The sequence below is a fragment of the Nothoprocta perdicaria genome, unplaced genomic scaffold (genome assembly GCF_003342845.1).
Source record: "Nothoprocta perdicaria isolate Ctin4 unplaced genomic scaffold, notPer1 scaffold_91, whole genome shotgun sequence".
Classification (NCBI taxonomy): Eukaryota; Metazoa; Chordata; class Aves; order Tinamiformes; family Tinamidae; genus Nothoprocta; species Nothoprocta perdicaria.
In genome coordinates this window covers 333,059-353,072 of record NW_020456210.1, presented here as the reverse complement: position 1 = coordinate 353,072, position 20,014 = coordinate 333,059, and the positions used below count along the sequence as shown (strand labels likewise).

At 37.3% G+C, this 20,014-nt stretch overlaps 1 protein-coding gene across 1 annotated transcript in view; it reads left to right on the top strand.

The window, feature by feature from the left end:
• Positions 1-20,014, top strand: part of TRHDE (thyrotropin releasing hormone degrading enzyme) — a 206,747-nt gene that overhangs the window by 147,641 nt on the left and 39,092 nt on the right. The window contains exons 10-12 of the mRNA XM_026052784.1: positions 6,044-6,132; positions 15,658-15,791; positions 15,890-15,945. Coding sequence (XP_025908569.1) covers positions 6,044-6,132; positions 15,658-15,791; positions 15,890-15,945 — 279 coding nt within the window. The remainder of the gene's footprint in view (positions 1-6,043; positions 6,133-15,657; positions 15,792-15,889; positions 15,946-20,014) is intronic.

Here is a 20,014-nt window from a genome sequence, read left to right as displayed (position 1 = left end):
ATTATCCAGCCATTAAATCCTTGATGAATCAGTGCTAAAATTGGTGCTACTCAGTGATCTAATAAAGGGCCTTGACAACAAGTTTGAGGGTAGTGAAAACAAAAGTTAATGACACAGATTGACAGAAGGACCTCTCAACTTTGGTTGGCATAATGATAAAATGACAGATGAAACTTAATATTGGTAAATGGAAAGTGATAGTTGGGGAAAAAGGCTAATTAGCTCAGATGCTCGGTGATGGGTTCTGAAGCAACTGTTATCTCTCAGGAAAGAGATCTTGCAGTTGTGGCAGGTAATTCTGGAGAACATCAGCTCAGTATGCAAGTGCAGTCAAGCAGCTAAATAGAACACTGGGAATTACTAGGAAAGGAGTGTTTAAAAAGCGCAAATACTGTAGAAAAGAATTATGCCATTCTTAATATATACTAGGCCTGCATTCAAAACTGAGTGCATGTCTGGCTTTCTCATTTTGAAAAGGTCTTTGAAAAATATAAAGATGGAACCCAGACATCTCTGGGTCTTACAAGGATGTAGAGAGGAATACGGTTGTTCACTTTCTCTCCCATTCAAAAGGCAGGTTATGTAACTTTTAATGCAGTACTTTAGGTATAGATATGGTATTAGATATGATTAAATTACTTTTATGCTCCTTATAATGCAGACAAGAATACCATGCTTCTGAATATTGAGTAGATATCTTCATTGTACTGTATGTAATAAACAGACACAATTGAACTTCCGTGATTAGTTTTGAATCCAGGAGAAATATCCCTGGAAAAATGCAGCATTCACTATAGACARTGAGTGGAAGCTTGGTGTATTGCAGTTGCTGGGAAGGTGAATCTTGAAAACATATGGTTTATACCTCAGCAAAAAAAAAATGCATTAATGTGAAAAAGTAGTTGAGGAGGTGTGCAAAATGTGAAACTTCGGCAACCTTGCCTTTCCTTTTTTAATGACCCGAGGTCTTTGTTTTGTCAGCAGAGGAAATAAACTACTGCCCTTTTTTGGCTTTGTGTGGCTCTTTACAGAGAAGCCAACTAATTGTTCCACTGAAAATCCAATGTTACTGTGACACTGTTATTCATCACAGAAAAGTGTGAAGCATCATGTTTATTTAATAGTTTATGGTCTATGAATTTGCCCACCAAGGGATCTCAGTTCTTATTTATTAAAGTCAAGGGATAAGCAAGTACTCATCAAAAATATGATCGTTTTTGAGTGAGATGAAGTACACTAATACTGGCTATGTAGTCATAATATAATGCTCAAGACAAAAAAACCTCTATATAATCCAAGCGGGTCATAATTAGCTCGGTTCTGGTATTACATGCATCTCCACAGCTGAAAAAAATGTATTGCTATATCAAACATGTCCCTCTGAATTCCTTTGTAAGCTGAACGGAGATACTAATGGACTAATGTATTGGTGGAGATASTAATACTGATGTGTTATGTATTGTTATGCTGCTTTTCTTCTCCCCCAGTGTATTCCCTTTAATGTTATCCCAGCAATATAAATTTAACTACTTTAAGTTAACAGTTTCTCACAAGCAGACCAGAAGTTGAAGGCTTATTTATTTGACCTTTCCATAAAATCTGTCTTACCTACATCTCTTCAAGATATTTATGACCGAACAGTATTATGTACAGTGTAGTTCATACTTACCCTGTCCAATTTTAAATGTATCTCTTCCTCATCAGAAGTGGTTCTTCACATTTCACAAACAGCTCTCAGATTCCCCACATTATCTTTGTGAATTCCCTGTGTAATTAACTTCAAATACAGAGGGACATGATGTGCAGATACCTCTGAAGCTCTGCAGCGCCACAGGGGAATAGGGCATATAGTCTGATAGCTATCACACTCCATTTCACCCTGGTTATAAGCTATGTCAATAGACATCCTGATGTCTGCATCCTTGCAGACATATTCTTGGGGTAGGAAGACCAAAAGGGTTAAGTCCTGCTGTCCTGATTCCTGTGTCTTCAAGACAGGATTCATATTTTTACTGGAATTGTTTTGTCAGGGCAGGTAGCACATAAACAGATGGAACAGTGTTCTTCTTATCCCCAGCCAGATAGATAGTGTACAGAGAGTATGCTCATGGTATTCCCAGCATATAAAAGAGTAAATGAACTAGTGTGCACAACTTCCAGGCAAAGCAGGAGGAAAAAAAAAGGAGAGCAAGTCCTTTTTCTGCTTTCTATTTAAAACAGAAGAGTGCAATAGGAAGCAAAAAACAAACAAACAAACAAACAAAAAAGTTTGCCTCTTCCTAGAGGCAAACCTAGGTATGAATAGGAAGAGGCAAACTTTTTTGTAGAGAGAGTAGAGTAGAGCCTGTATCGATCATTCAGAGATGGTGTGTAGTCGTCCCCAATAATATTCTTGAGAAGTGACACAGATAAATCCCTGCCACATAAGGATAATAGTAAAGAGAAAAATATCCTAAGATTTCTGCTGCAAAAGAGATTAAAATTTCAGCAAAATGAAGAGGACTGGGGGGAGAAAGCAGATAAACATGCAGGAAGGAGCAGGAGTGTAAGTAGAAAAAATGTATTTATGGGGAGGTCCATTACAAGGAAATCTCTATTTAACCTGGTAAACGAGGAGATGAGATTTATAGGTTCTTCAGAGTCCTGAGATTATTAGGAGAATTGTGATCTTGGGAAGATAAAAACTCAAATTGTATCTACCAATTCTCCCAGCTAAATTACACCTGTTTAGTGAAGATGCTTGGCTTATGTGACTCCTCTTGCCTTAATGGGAGACATCTCTGCAGACATGAAGGTGGGGGTCTGTGGGATTGAGACCAGTCAGAGAATGCAGCCTGTTCTTGTTCCTCAAGCAGAAAGTCTGYGAGATAAACCGGGCAAGGGAATGGTGCCATACAAGGAAAAAAAAAGACAAAAGGAAAAAAAAGAAGGGTTCCTGCTCAAAGAATGTTTCCTCTAGAGGAGTCCTAGCCTTAACACGGTTCGTAGTTAAAAAAAGCGTGAAGCTGTTGTGAAAATTGAAATATATCTGTAAAATGAAAAACTTACTTATTGATACTGATACTTGTATATGGTAATGTTTTTGTGTATTTCTAAGTAAAAGTTTAATATTTAATAATAAAAACATGATATAAAATACTTCTCTGTACAGATATTATAATGCACAGTGTACTTTTACAAAATTATTTCTCAGAATAACAAGTATCTCTCCATATGTTTATACACATGTGTGTATGTGTATGAGTATATATATATATATGTGTATAAATTAAAAAATTACACCTGTCAGTCATTTTATTTTGCAGAATAGTCTTTTTTTTTGCTAGGAATTGATGTCAGGAAACATAAAACTATAATGCAAATGCAGTTCTTTCATTTTCATATACCAAAGACCCTGTTCTTACAAATAATGTACTAGAYTTGTGCTTAATTTTGCCTCATTTTTTCTTGGTCAGAGTCAGTCTTTCCCATATGACCTTTCTCATATAGGAGAGCTGAGTATCTATAACTGGGTGTATTTCTAGAGCTATATATTTCCCAGAAATTGGAAGATTCTTACACACCGATAGGTGTTTTGTAAGGTGAAAATTATTTCAGAGAGTGTTCTCCAGTGAATCTTCAGCAACTCCTGACTATCCTTATCTATTAAGCCCAGAAGTTACTGCTATTGTAACAGAAACAGCAGAAGAGAGTGCAAATTTTCACCTCATTCCACAGTTCAGAATATTAGTAAAAAGTCGACAATGAAGATCACTTTGTATGAAAACACCAGACTGGGAACTGGTGAAATTAAAGCATCATTGAACATCCCCTTCTGCTGACTATGCTCTAGAGAGTGGTAACCTCCAGCAGAAGGTAAAGCAGAATAATGAAGRTTGTGGCATGCCCAGATGACACAGTTGGGTTATCTAGATTGTGTCTACCAGACCATGTACTCATAGAGAGCATGTCTCTGGTACATGAGTGAATCTATTAGTTTTCCCAGTGTGTGTCATGAGATGAATATTCAGTCAAAAATCACATGGGACACTTGTGGGACATCTCCCACAAAATGCCATGTTTTCCTTCTAGTGTCACTCATTGCTCTTTCAGCTGTGCAGTTTTCCAAATATCTCCCCTACTCTACTGAATCACCTCTCTATGGAAAATTGTCTCCCAGCATATATGGTTCCCTTSTGAATGCTGCAAAGTCATGTGCAAGTGAGAAATCAAGCACCAGAGAGCACTTTGGGGCTGRCTGCTCCCAAAGGGATGTGCAGTTAGGAGCAAGGGCACGATAGCAAGGATATGGACCTCCCCAGTGAGGGCCTAATCCCACAGCCCTTGAGCGAGGTGAACAGGTAAGCCCTGGCATGGTAATTAGTGTCAACGGGACCCCAGACAAATCCAAGGTAAAGTCAGGAACATGAGTCAGCAAGTTGGGGTCCAGATCAGACTTGGTGAGAGTAATTGGTCACAGACAGCCCCGTGGTGGTCAGGCAGAGCCGCTGGGCTGGACTGAGGCACCTGCAGGTCACGGTCAGGATTGGACACAGCTGTGATGGTACTAGAGCTGTAGCTCAGGTGGGGACCAACCACAAGAACCTCAGSTGAAGGCAGCTCCATTGGACTGGGGGTCAGCCCTGGCTCCAGCCCTGGCAGCTGCAAAGTTACTCCTGTGTTGAAGTATTTGCTGGATCTAGTCCCTGAAATGAGAGCAAAAAAAGCAAATGATGAAATGAGAGTAGCAGAGAACATAAATTACTGTATAATACCATTTCTTACTGAGTACCCATAGAGGGAATGTGGTGGCCTGTTGCATGATACGTGTGATTACCAGAGCACTGCTACAGATGTGTTCCCGGGCAGAACATAGCAGGTCACAGGACACTGTGTGTTGCATTTGGGTGGTGTTCAGTAGAGCAAGCTTCTGAGTAAGCAGAAATGAGCAGTGCTACAGGAAGGGCTACTTTTTTGGAACCACAGGCTGATTTTGTAGTGCTGTGTACTGGCAGAAGAAGAGCTAAGGTAGACATTGAAACTTGCTACCCTCCGTACTTTCACCATTTTAAATGAATCAGTCTAAAACAGCTTTGCATGCTAAGCTGACCTAAGTGTGCGGTGATACCTAGGTTAGGGGACATCCTCATGCCATGCTTATTTCACACGTACTCCCTACATAAAGGGATCTCTTGTGCCATTATTTAGTGTTTTCAGGCCAGTGTACAAAATGATATGGCAGGCTTGAGAGGGAAATGTCTGTTCTTTCATTAGATACTGAGATGGAGAGGTTTGGGGGAATTCAGGAATAGAGATAGTGATGAGGACATGCAGGAATCCATCTTTTCCTCCTTCCTCCAAAGACAGAATTCATGCAGTAATTCATGCAATAATAAASTTGAGATAAAAGGCTATAAGATCTTATGTGATTTGAAACATTTATCCCAAGTATGATAATCTGTTTAAAAAGCTGAAGTCTGATAGTACCAGAGTATCTCCAAATTCATGTGTAGGATATTTTGAGGTCTGTATACATATAAGTTATCACAAATGGTTCAAAGAAGTAGATAATCCATCACATTCATTTTATTTTATAGAGAAGCAATTATGAAAGGCCATCATAACTTTTAAAGATGTTACAGGAAGGATAGTTTCTTTAAAAAAAAAAAACCTTAGCAGTCATTATAAACCAAAGTATGTTTTAACTTGGAGGTTCTCTTTTCTTGAATGAATGTGAAAAGTGTTCTTCTTTCTATGGAAAATTATTTCCTCTTTTGTTAAATTAGGAAAGGCTTGCAAAAAAAAAAAAAAAAAAAAAAAAGGCCTCGTGATGAGAGTGTTTGAAAATCGTTAAATAGAATTCATTTTTTTTAAGATGAATGACTTCTTCATTGTTTTATTACTAATAGCAAATGCATTTCAGAATCCAAGTAACATGTTAGAATCCACATCTTTACACTGCTACTGAAATTGTGTTATGATTTTTTTGACATGATCCCTGATTGCTGTGAGAAGAACCAGTTCAGTATTTTTGTTCTTAGATTCCCCCTCCTTTTTCTTGCAGCTACTTGTGGCAGATTCCATTAACAATTGCAGTAGGAAACACGAGCCACATCTCATCAGAGGCAATTATATGGGTGTCTAACAAATCAGGTAAAAATAAACTTTCCTCCCAGTGGAATCTCATAAAGCATACTTGTGTTTTCCTCAAATGTTTCTTTGGAATTGATCCTAGATAATTGTTTAGTTGCTCTGCACCCAGTCTTGAAATGAATTGCAAACAGGAGAGTTGGGAAGGGAGGGAGGAGGAAGAAAGGATAAACACCAAGCAGGATGATTAATAATTTTCACAGAAGCTAGATAGTACAATGGAAAGCTTTTACAAAGAAATGTGTACCTAAGTACCAAATGTTTTATATTTAGCAACACATATCAACTTACTGATGAATGCAATTCTCTTTACTGATTGGTGAAAATTAATTGTAATACTTTTACAGCAAAACATTTAATGAGTTTGAATTAGTAAGTGCAAAATATTTAGAATTCTGACGTTTTGTAATTCTGTGTCTGAATAGTCTGAACCAGTGMTAAGAAATGTTTATTGTCTTCAAAAAGTATCCTTAATGATCTGTCAAAGTATTTGTTATCCTTACTTAGATAAAGACATACTGGACCTTGAAACTGCATCACTCTAATTGTCACTCCCTCCTCAGTTCCTACATGGTCATGGTAGCTACTGCCCTGAAGGGCTAGGATACCAGATCTAGGGCTGGATACCAGTGCTCTTCTATCCCCTATGATAAAAGGAGCCCACCAGAGAAATTTTGTAATTTTTTTCTCTATTTTCTGGTTACATCCGACAGTTTTAAACTGATGAGGAAAGAAATGTGGAGACGTGAATAAAATGATTCTAAGGAAGGGAAAATAAGGGTATGCATCCCCTTGATGCCTACATCCATATGAGAGGGAAAACTGACCCCTTCTTGTAGTGTAAAGATAATATTCACATAGAGTTTAGCAGCCAACAGGATCGGAAGTGAATGGCAAATACAGTATCCCAGCTTTCTAGTGGTTGAAGGTATGTGTTTTTTCACCCTGATTGTTTACAACCTATCAGATTCTAACTTTTTTTCATACTTTTTAATATTAACACTTGCAGAAAACTTCAAGATGTCTTGGCCCTTTTACAGCCAGCCCTAATGACCTCTTCTGCTCTTGTGGTTTAGGGCTCTCACTGAAATTAATAGTGAGATTCCCCTTGACTTCAGGGAGAGTTGATCATTTCATCTCATCTTATTTCAGCTCATTAGATCGTACATGCATGTCTCCTTCCCTTCATTCCTGCCTTGAAAGTTCAGAATGTAATTTTCTCTTACCTGCAAAGTTGCTTCCCCATTGCCTTTTTCTTACTGTGGGGGAACTAATCCATGAAGCCACATCTAGGATAGCTAACTATTCCTACCACAATGTCTACAAGAAATTAACAAATTAAGGATGACCAGTTTGAGCAGGATTTTGGAGTGCTCGTTATAAAGAATTAAAAATGAAGCTTTCACAGTGATCCGAGTCGTTAGTTTCCTGTGTAGCTAATCAATGCCAGTATGATCTGTTGTCATTGTCTTTGTCCTTCCTCATTCCTTTTTCACTCAGTCACTTGCTGCGTCTCATTAAAAATTTAGAGACTGTAAACTTACGAGTACAGTGAGGATGTCATCATGCCTTTGCTTATTGTTGTCTGGCTCACTTGGAGGATTCCTCAACATAAAAAATCAATGAGAACATTCCTGAATGTGCTGAGAATATCCTTGGATGTGCTCAGTATGATTCATTATATATGCTGTTACGCATCAGGCCTGCTGCTGATGATTCTGTGATATTCTTGAAGGGTTTTTGTTTTGTTTTGTTTTTATTTTTCAGCTGATATACCTGATTTCTGGGGATCTGGAAGGCATTCTGAGATTGGAATGGGCAGTTTCCAGGATCAATTTTAGTGGGAGGGAAGAGTCCCAAAGAGTTTCCACTGTACAGAGGACACATATTTTGGTGTTGTAGCAGAGAGTAATCTAAAAACAACTCTGCAGGCTGGAGGTGAAACGGATTATTTTAGAGGATATTTGAAAGGTTGGGATCAGTTGCACTGCTCTTCAAGTGAATGTATTTGAATGCAGACACATAAATCAAATTTATTGGACTTTTCATAATTCTGGATTTAAACAGGGATAAAAAGATACAGGAAGGTTTGATTCACCTAGCTATCTACAGCATAGAAAGCTATACTTGGATATTTATTGGATATCTATGGACAGGAATAGGTGCTTCCTGTGCTGGCATAGGCCATTTTTCCATAGTCTATCAGTACATCTGACTGTTAACAAAAGATGTTTCAGTAAAAGAAGTGAATGCTCCTCTCCTCTCTACACTCTATCCAGATCAAAGTTGTCTAAATTTGGTGAAAAGAATTACACTGCAAGTGTCAGTCTGCAAAGTAATGTGATAGAAAGCGAGAAGTCCAGTTAAGGTTCCTAATCTTACCATTTTTAATGTCATCTGAAGCATCCTTCAGAGAAGAGACATATCTTTTATGATGTCGTCTGAAGCATCCTTCAGAGGAGAGAAGTAAAAGGGAAAGAAGGAATCTGAGGATCTAAGCTAAGGYAAAATGTAGACAGTCTTTTATGTCTTACCTGCGCACAAAAATGTACAGCTCTAACTAAATAGATATCACAGAAGTGATGTTGCTGCTGCTTGGGAAATTAATTTGCTATCCTAAAGGAAAAGCCAGTTTTGAAGTGTTCTTTTTTTCTTCTACAATTAAGAAGAAATACCAACATGTCAAAATACCTGGGAAAAAATCTGTTTGGAAATGCTGAAATACAACTTTCTGAATGAATAAATGAATCTAACTTATTGACCTAGAAAAAGGTATTGTATGTGTCCAAAGCTGTCTGGATTTCAATTTTCTTTGAGATAGCCTGGGAAATCTCAGTGTCAGGCCAAGGAGAGAACAGTGAAGAAGCATATAGAGTAAAAGAAAGAAAAATGTGATTGGGTTTATGTTGGAAATCAAAGACAATGGAAATGATGGGAATGTGGAGAAGGCAGCCAGTCCATCCTTGGCAATCTGGGAGCGGACCACATTGTCTGTTTGAGTTGTGGTGGGGTGACCATAGCTGCTTGCCAATATGGTGATAAGAGGTCTCCTGGAGAAACAGTAAAAGGTTGCCTGGGGGACAATTTGGGTTTTTCTTTCATGGAGTTAGTTATTTACTGGGGAGAACATCCTAGAGCCATCAGTGCTGTACATCAACACTGTGCTGACAAAGTTATGTTGAGGAGGGAGTGACAAGAAGGCACTGGACCTTGCATGACCCTGCATGCCAAGCTATTTTGTTGTTTCCTTTTATGCTTCCAGAAATGCAAGCTGACAGGCTGGTCTGTCCTGCTCTCTGCAGCCTTTCCATGCCATAAATAAATGATGCACTCCGTCCACACAATAGTGGAGGCTGGGCTTTGATTGGGCTTTGATTGTAGGTTTTCTTTTGTCTCCACATTCACAAAGGGGTGCCACTTACAGCATTTCAAAAGAAACGTGTCAGGAGCCCACAAATGTTACAGGGACCTGGGATGAGAAAATGTTCTCATATTTTCATCTTTCTCTGCTATGGTCATAGGATCTGTTACGGGATTGCTCCTGGAATCCTTTACTCTTCTGCATTTGTAGCAAAGACAATGCTATTGATGAGCATGGCTTTTTATGTTCTCTTAAGGAAGGAGTGGGATGTTTCCTTATTGTTGGCTGTAGTAATTGCTGTGTTAAAGWAGCTTTCAGTACAACCTGAAAAGTGGACATGAGGTGATGGGCAGCTCTCTTTATGATCTGATCACGTATCTTTCTTTAGCTGCAAATGTTGAAAAAGTCCCAAATTGATGACTACCATTATGATCTTGGCATATCCTGTAATTGTCTTCTGGACTGCAACTACACACTCCTCTTAAAGGGGAAAGGAAATATGGAAAAGGTCACTGTGTTTCAGGTTGCCTATCCTAAGGGAATAGTCCCCTTCCTTGATATCTGGGCAGCATGTTCTGCAAGATTTGTTCTGCCTTAGAGGAATGACCGCCACTGCATAGCCTTGGAGATGGAATGAATGGCCTCTGAAAGCTAGACCAGTTACAAAGAGGGAAGGAATCATCTCATGATAAACTTCCTGTGCATGCTAAGGTCAGAGATATCACACCAAGATGGTTGCAGTGCTGTTTGTTCTACAATCTTGCAGGTCTGCTGAATGAAATTTTTCGCTGAGATGGTGGCAATCATTAGTGCACTCTGCTCTATAGCAGATCCAGAGCTTGTTTCTGTTTCTGCTASATTAATTTGCTTGCTTTGAGGTCTCCAAGGAATGGTATATGTACATAGTGTCCTCTGTGTTTTGGAATTATGTGTAAAAATGTGTAACACACAGGTATTGTTCCTGGGATCAACTATGAATTCAGCCATTCCCTGAATGCCTACCAGGGCTTACAGGAAAGTCCTGCCAATTGCTCCCAAAGAGTAGTAAGTGTGGAAGGATAGTCCTATGTAGAGTCAGTGACCCTAACCTTACATGAGGAGTTTTAGGTGCCATCCATTGCAAACAGCAGCGCTTTGGTTAAAGGCWTACTGGACGTAACTGTTCTGTGGTTCCACAGGCTCCAGAGAGTAGACATCTTCATGTGGTTCAGAAAGTGATACTGAACTGACTGAATTAGCTTTACATGTCTGTTTAGTCTCTCTGTCATTCCCACCATCACCTGCTGTACCTTGACTGATTTGGTGTGTGCCAGGCAAGTATTTATCTGATGGACATCTCTGCCTCTAGCAAAGAGGATCATTTGGACTCTTCTCCTTAATACATCCAGGATTGCCATGAGATGTGGGAAAGAAAGTTTAGCAGGGCACCTGGCTCACTGATAAGAATCACAACTTACTATAATATAGCACCTCGCGATAGAAGATTGATCTGTTTTTGCTGCAAGTCCCTTGACTGTCTGATTCTCTTGGCTGATCTATTTTGTAGAAGACAACTGCTTCCGAGCTGGGATTTGCTTGCTGTCCACTGAGGAGTGGTGTTAGTGCAGTATTAGAAAAATACCCYTTTTTTTTTTCTCCCCTACTCTGAGAATCAGATGGCTGCGGAGCCTGTTTTGAATTGCTTTCACACTCCCCTCTTTCATCTTTTGAAAGGGGAGGAAAGAAAATACTGTGAAGCAAAATAAATTAACAGGTCCTGCTTTACAGCTTTAGTCAGCCCTAGGGAAGACTGAGGATACAGCACCTACAATCCTGGCACCGTTTTAATAGAGTGAAGCAGAACCAGTGCCCCTGTATCCCAAAAGCTGAGCCAAGATCCTAAAAGTGCTTCTTGCACTTTTCTAACATCATCTTAGGTATTAACAATTCTACAGCCTAAGAGTGGTAATAATGGCAAAATAGACCAAGGGAAGATCATGTGACACAGAACACAAACGTATTTACTGGTATGTTCTGTTTACTATATTGTTCACTATAGCAAAATGTGTTTTCAACATGGAATTAAAGCAATATGGCAAGTGAGATGATAGAAAGAACTTCTGATTTTCCATCTCCCAGTTTAAAAAGTTTCCACAAAATATTGTCATTACTGTGAAATTCCTCTTTAAACATTTTCTTCATCAGAAAATATTTACTTGCTCTTGATGGTATGAAATTGTGTTATATTTGTGCAATAATTTTTATAGGAAAGAAAAGTATGTTTTGCTAGCAAGATTTTTTCAATTATAAATCAAATTCCTAGTATGCTATGAGTTTTATGAAATTAAAAAAAAAAAAAAAAAAAGAGTAACATCTTAGAGTTTGAACATTTGAACTGGTAGAACAGTGTGTAGCCCAGACTCACAGCATTGGAGTAGTTTCTTTCAGAGGATTGTCATTTGCCCAGACCAAACTCACATGGTGCTCATGTTGCGGAGCGCATGATCAGTGTTCCACCACTCTTACTCGTTTGGCTGAGAGTCGAAACTGCTCAGAGCTCTATGTGATAGTTCTAATATTCAAGCAATGTGCTCTTAGCTTGGAGGACTATTTCACACTTTCAGAGAAGGGAAAATGGGAAACAAACCTTAATTGACTTTTTTTTTGCTTTTAAAACAAATGTTGTAAAAAATAACCATTTCTTCTTGAAATGGAACAAGATTAAAGAAATTCTCTTTAATCTCAAGTCTATCTGTATGTATAGTTTAGATTTGAAAAGGTGAACTAAACTCGTCAAAGACAGATTTCTCCCCAAATGATTTTTTTTGTTTTTCTTTTTGAAAGTCATGAATGGTTTAACATGGGGTTTAACATAGAATGACTGCCTTTTTTCCTAACAATAGTACTTTTAACAGGAAACTAACAGATGTATTTGTGAAAAGTGGAGAAATTACCCATGTGTATAGAAATTTGCAGGACTGTCTTTACCAGAAAAAGAATTTCTTTCATAGGAAGGCATTAGAATTGACAGACTCAAACATTGAATTCCAGTAAATTATATAGAACTATGTGAAACATACGCACCAGACAGTCCCTTAAAATAACCACCTGCTTATATGAGCTAGAAAAGCTTCAAAGATTCCTGTCCTGTATTTCAGAAAAAGACCAACTCATGAGTGTCCCTATCAAAAAATAATAGCAAGGGGTTATGATTGCATTTAAAACCGACCAAAACAGTAATAATGCTATCAGCCTTTGAAAAGATACTATTCTCAATTAGAGCAATATGTCTTTGTTGTGTTCCACAGCTGCCATTTATGGAATAGGTTATTTTAAAGCTGTCATATTTGACTGTCAAGTATCATTCAGTATTGTATTGCAGAATGCAAGTAATTTCTTCACTTCAGAGATCAAAATTAAATGAAAATACTCCAACAAGAAAAAAAAGCGTGTGCATTTGTTTTATAACATCTGATATTGAATTTTTCTGTTATATGTATTTATTTACTCAATTGTTGATGAATATGTGCTTATAGTCCATTTGATAGGTTTTCAGGTAGGATAGAGGTGCCAGGCATTAACCAGTTTCAGCAGCTATTTTCAGCTATGATGGCATTTAAGGGGGAGTTGCTAATAGAAAAACATAAAGAGAACACAGTACTACATAATAAAGTAGGAATTTCTGCCATATGAGTGCTCTGTACCTCACCCCACAAGGCAATACAGCACTGAAGACCTAAAGAAATTCTAAAAGTTTGTTTTTTTCCCAACAATTTCTCGTAGATATAGAATATTTTTGCAGTTGCAATATTTTTGTAGTTGCTTTTAACAAATCCACTAGGCTGATGGAGAACATGGTGGTGTCAGGCTGGTCACAGCACCAGGCTGGGAAAATTAAATAGGAGGTGATATATCCAGATTCAAGTTCCTTCTCCCCTCCCTGAGTTACAGGAGGCATGTGAAACAAAGCCCTTCTAAGGTATTTGCCTTTATGCTATAAGTTGTCTTTGTCATCTTTTATAGTGTCTCTAGTTAATACTTTTCTTTGTATAAAGTAATTGAATATTCACAGGAATCAGAATTCAGGTGTTCCGTAAGTATTCTGGACATGAGCAGAGGCGCAGTTCTGACTTCAAGTCTGGTGAATCAAGTATTTAGACAGAGTAGCAACTTCAGCAGAACAGTCATGGAGCTTGTTTAGGGCTAAGCTAGGGCTATAGCACAGTGTTTAACAAAGCTTTGTGGGAGTAAGGACACAAAGTCTTAAAGCCTTGTTCCCAATAATACTGCATCAAAAGCAACTCGGATGCTTAGACAGTAGGAAAATTGGTTAACTGGACTCTGCGGGAAAGGCCATCAAGGTGGTTCACAAGTGAAAATATTGAGTTGGAAAGCCATCTTTGTCCCCATTAGATAAGGCTACATTATTGCTTTTGAAAGATTAGTTAGCCATGCCCCATAGTTTGGGACATTTTCCTGTTAATGAGCTGGTGCAGATCTTCTTGCGGTTCATTAGCCTTTGTATGTTCTAGTCTTAATTACCTATTTCTCTCAACCTAGTAGTTGGCATGCCTTTCCCAAGGCCAGGAATCCCACAGTTGTAGGACTTTTTTTTTCACTCTAGTACTATTTCTGCGGGATATGTTAGCACACAAAGGATAGGTCTACTTGGCACTTTATCAAAGCAAACTAATATTTTACCTAAATACAGAGGTCAGTTTTTTTTTCTCAACAGTTTATATAAAATAATTAAACTGAGCTGGTGGAAGTCAGTTAGATAAATCCTCAAAGAATAATAACAGAATTAAATTCTATAGGTAACAACTCTTTTTTTTTTTCCAAAACTAATATTTCTAAGATTTTAATGATCTCTGAACTATCTAGCTGAGAAGAGTTTTTTTTTCTTCATCTTCTTCTTTTAATCCTGCAACTTTATCTGAATTCACAGAACTCCATGAATTTAAACACATAATTATGTATTTTTAGGATTGGTCTCTTATGTTTGCACCTAAATTCATGCTTATTAGTGTGTCTGCTAGGGTGATTTAGTCAAGGGAATAAATAATGTTTATCTGTAGATCTAATCATCTTTTCTTTCCTAAGAAATTACTTTTTTTAAAGAAAGACTGTGAACAGATCTATTTCTCTCATATTTTAGGTAATAGATGGTATATATTAATTGTGAAGACCATATTGTAAATGTTTTTTTTTTTCATTATTACTTYCAGGCAACTCAAGCTCACTGATTAGCTTCCTGTTGTAATTATGTTTAAAACAAATTTTGCATATTGCTTTTTATTCTTAAAATGTGAGAAGGCTGTTCCCCTCTTTCAAGAGTATACAGACTAATATGATTACAGTAGAAAAAGTGAAAAAGTAGAAACTAGAGCWTTCTATTTCACAATTGGTTATGTCAGAATGATATCGCAAGTTGAAGGATTCTTCAAGAGACATTGAAGCCTGATACTTCATTCTGTAGTGAAAGAGTGGTTTGAGTTCAAGGTATTTTGTTGCTGAAATCCCATCCTGCGTATGGTTTTGCACTATCTGAATTGCAGCTTGTACAAATATCAAAATAAGCTTATGATTTCAACCTCTRTGTGATTACTTAGGGGAAAGAGGAAGAACATGTTAGCTGATATTGCTAGTTATGAAGGAGAGCATCTCAGTGCTTAGTAGCTAGAATCTGTATAACTGGAAACACTTTAACTTAAAATCCAATAACAAAGGCTTCATCAACCACATGCAAAAACACTTAAGAAACATTTTGTTTTTTTGAATCAAGGTTTCAGTCCTCTCTCTATAGATTCATCAAAATTATTATTAGAATTATAGTATTATTTTCGCATTTCTAGAATCAGTGTGCCAGACTTAAATGGATACCTCTTAAAATTAGCCAGAAAAAAAGAAAGACACCTTGAAGCTCAATGTTTGATAGAAGGTCTCCATAAGAATGCCAGCTAGTGTCTCTTAATATTAGAACAGAAAAAGAAAATTCTAAACAAAGCACATTACTAATGATATTTTTGTTAGTCTCTTTTTTTTTACTATTTTACTAAGTGCAGTTAAGTGCAATTTTACTATCCTGTGTGTATTTTACAGAAGGAGAAAAGTAACTTTTTTTTTTTTTTTTTTGAAATTTTAAGGTTAAAACCAAACCCCCTTGCCCTTTTGTTCTTTCTTTCCAGAACACCACAGAATTCCTGCTTTAGAAGAAGCAAGTTGGTTGCTGGGAAACATCAACCAGACTGGCTACTTTAGAGTTAATTATGATATTAGAAATTGGAGGCTGTTAATTAATCAGCTAACAAGGAACCATGAGGTAAGCTCCTCTTCTCATCCCTGAAGTGTTCTTTGGTAAGTGAAGCTTCACTGTTTTATCATCCTAAACGACTCCATTTTTCTGACTACCCCTCACAGGTTATCTCTGTCAGTAATCGAGCAGGCTTGATCGATGATGCATTCAATCTAGCCAGGTATGTTTTCCTGAAGATAATCTATCCTCATATACTTTCCTCCAACAGTTCACACAGTCATTAACTCAGTGCTTGAGTGTATTTTGAAGTTAAATATGTTTTAAACACAGTTTAGTTCTTTTTTTCTTTTTAGTATGGTACAGAGGTATGGTCTGTAGCACATTCACTGCTTTTGATCAATAATTGCTTTAGGGTATTTCAAACTGTAGAGGGGTCTGATCAATTTTATGGCAAGTTCAATTTAACACTTTGGAAATAAATAATCTCTTTCCTTCTATAATGAAGAAGTTTTTTTGTTTTGCTTTTTTGTTTTGTTCTCTCTCTCCTTAATACCACCTCCCCCTTTTTTTCTTTTTTTTCTCTCTTTTTCATCACCCATATGTAAAATTTGAGAGACATCGTCACGATTCAGAAATCTTTATCTGAACTTGTATTGTCATCTGATTTTTCTAGTGTCTTCTTTCTCTTGTGGTATGCTAGGGCAGACACTTTTTCTGTAATGCTTCCTATGTAGAATGGAATATCAGAGTTCTGTTTAGCATTTCTAGAATTTATGTACCATTTTGTTTTTAATAATGATCATATTTAATATATATACATATATATTTATAAATTAGTTAATTTTTAGATTAGATAATACTTTTATGAATTGAGCAGTGGAACTTTTCCAGATTTGAATCAGCTCATCTAATACTTTGATAGTCAAAATTTTAAATAAGAAGAAAGCAGTGAAACTTTTCAAACTTAGATTCCTCATGTCCTCAAGATCATTGTGTCAGTAAAACACTGTGATGTCAAAGGCTGTGTGAAAAGAATCCCTAATATTACTGTCTGTTCTGTTTGCTAGCGTATTTATAGCCATTTTTGAGCAGTGGCTTGTACAACTTGGCAGTACAGAGGTACATTTCACTTGAAACGATCACCAGAGATGTTTGAGATTCAGGCACAATGTCACACAGAAATTATGGCTCAGTGATGTTCTAGCACCGCTGCAGTAAAACACAGTTATGTGCCCTACAACCCTGTTCCTGCTGCCAATACCAGACTGAATATATGACATGAGCTAGTGATTAGCCCTTAACGGTTGAGAAGGACGGGAAGAAGGCATGGTATGGAGAGGAGGAAGAGGAGCCTGCTTCTTCTTTTTGCGCTGCCCTTCATTCTTGCCTTTGGCCTCTTCCCATTGACAGCAGTGTAGGATTGAATGTAGGTCATCACTTCATTGCTTCAGACTTCAGTGAACCATGAGTTGTGCACTCCCTGGGCTGCAGAACATTGTGTAACATTCTGAAATATCTAGACTATCAGATGAACTAATAAATGTTCAGTAACATGACAGCTTGTTCCATTTTATTTGTTGTGTGTGACAACGCAGAGCTTCTTTATTGAATAAACTAAATAAAACTAAAGTAGTTTGAACTTAGCAGAACCAGTCTGTGGCTTTCTTTCTTCTCTTTCTATGAAYTGAAAGCGATCAGATGTGCCTTGATTTCAGTGAAAATCTAGACATTGAAAATGGTGTTTCTTAAGTTYATTCTTACAGGTTTCTTCTAATTCAGTACTGAGACAGTGCTTTAAGATGTCTTGTTAAAAGAGGAGTGTATTAGGGGCAGGCCTCGATGGCAGAGCACCGGAAATTCTGGGAATATTAAAGCAGATATAAAAGGCTCTATTAGAAAACTGAATAGAGTGATTGGCTGGCGCATGTGGAACTGTTCACCAGCGCTGCTGTAGAGCGCAGCTGTACCTGTTCTTTTGAGGGCTTCCACGTGACAGTGCAGTGTTCCCCAAACCAGCTCTGACAGCTGTCAAAATCACGCAGACCCTTTCAATTTCCCCAAAAWGTCCATGTTCAGAAAGGCATTATCATCAGACTTAACTTTTCTGTCTTGACTGTGAGCCATAGTACAGCATGCTGCTTCATTTTCTGAGTAGTACCATAGTTTGGATGTTTCTTGCTCTGGGGTTACTGTAGTGATTTAATCTTTGCCTAATACAGACTGTWTTTCTCCTTGCCATATAATGTTATGTGATGTGAAGATTAAACACACACAAACGTTTCTGACTTTGAAGTGAAAAAAAGATGAATAACCTTGTTGACCAGGCATAGGTGTAGTTTAGACCTGACTTCTCAGAAGACTGGCTATTTCTAAGGGAATTCTATCCTCAGTTATGGTCCCTACATCCACTAAAGTCATCTGCAACTATACAAATACACGTTTTGAAATACAGCAGAAAAATGGAATAAATGCTTTTATTTTTAATGCCTATATATTAYTGTAGTGATAAAATAATATGTAAAAGCAAACATAACATCTTAAACTTATGGTTTTCCTCTTGAAAATAATTTTGAAAAACCAATTCTTTTCCTTTTGAAAAGAATTTCCAAAATAAGCATTTCTTTTTTGCTGTACTAAAGACTTTGYTTTTTCAAAATATTCCATCATTCTTAGGAACTTGCAAAGTACTCTCCAGTGTGGTGTTTAACTTGATACAGATAATGTGTTTCACAGCAGAGAGATTTGACTCAATTTCTCCAGTGTCCTAATATGAAATTTCTTTATGTTATTAATACTAATTCATTTTATTTGTGGAACAAATGTGGTTCTTATTGTTAGTATAATGCAATGACATTTAGATCTGGAGAAAGCCAGATATTACTCCTGTAATTTATTTTGGAGTGCTGGCAAGARGTACTCAAAAATGGCACAAGGGGAATATATGTATTTCACTCCTTCAAAAAGTTTATTATCCTTTTACTCTCCAGCATGATGATTTTACAAAAATAAACAATGTAAATGAATTGATAATGGCAAGGAATATTTTAAGCTCTTTATATATAAGATGGACAAAATATTAGGAAATTAGATATATTCCTCTTTCTTCTTGGTGTATTTTTGTCCTATAAAATTAWTCAAGCAGATCTGAATTGAGTAGTAACAGTAAAAGAAAGCTGCATCTTGCACACTTTGACTCCGACTTTTCACAAGCTTGTTTTTCAGTTTTTTATGTATATTTCTTTTCTCTGCTGTAATATTTGCATATGTCCTGAGACTRTAAAGAACTGTGGCCATGGCAGTAGCATAGCTTATTGAAAGGAATGATCAAAGTCTTGAAGAAGAATAGAACCTAGACACTCTTTTTCCTTCTTGGAGATATTTTATTTTGGGGGGATGTTCACTATGAAGTTTCAAAACAAATTTCAACCATGTGGATTGTAGTAAAATTGTATTAAAGGTGGACTGAGGAAAATTAGAAAAGGCAGATGGAACTGTATAGCTTTTGTAAGCTTAAATTGAGCAGAACATAATTCAAATAGCTCTAATAAGAACTGTTATAGGAAATAAGCATCTTACCTTTTCTTGGGAGAGTGAATAATATTGTCAGCTCTCATTCTAACCATTTCCTCAGGATAGAGAATCAGCTAGATAATACGTGAGGTGGGATACCCCTCACATGGGATACCCATGTGTTKTAGACATGCCAAATGTTGACCGGTATATCTGAGCTGGTTACCTTGTGGTCCGTTCACAATGGAGAAAAATGTGCACCTGACCCCTCGAAGACACTTAACATAGAATAAATTACCCTCCCAATGTCAAGAGTCTTGTATCATCCCTAGTTTTTCTTGTTGGTCTCTAATSTTTATTGTAATTTCCTCCCATTAAACTGGTTGTTTTAAACCAATATTAAATCAAAGAAATATGTCTAATTGACATTCAGTGTTAATAGTATAATGTTCGTTCAGATGTGGCTGCGGATACCTATTTATGCTCCTTTTAAAGAGTTATTATGTCTTCCCGTTATGGAAGAATGCATCTGTKTTGTCTCATGAAACCTAGTATGTGCTTAATGTCCCTTTGATCTTGCCTGCTCCACAGACAGCCTCCTGTCTTAAGGTGATAATTGCCTAGGAAATCAGTTTTTGATGCTGACAGACTGCCTCACTATTGATAGACATCCTGTCTTCTGTTCTGTCTTTGAAGAGGTTGTCGTGGAGTCCTTTGCATGCTCAGGTTTTCTTGGCAGTTCCCTTTGGGATAAGCCTATTGACAGGTTGGAATACGTC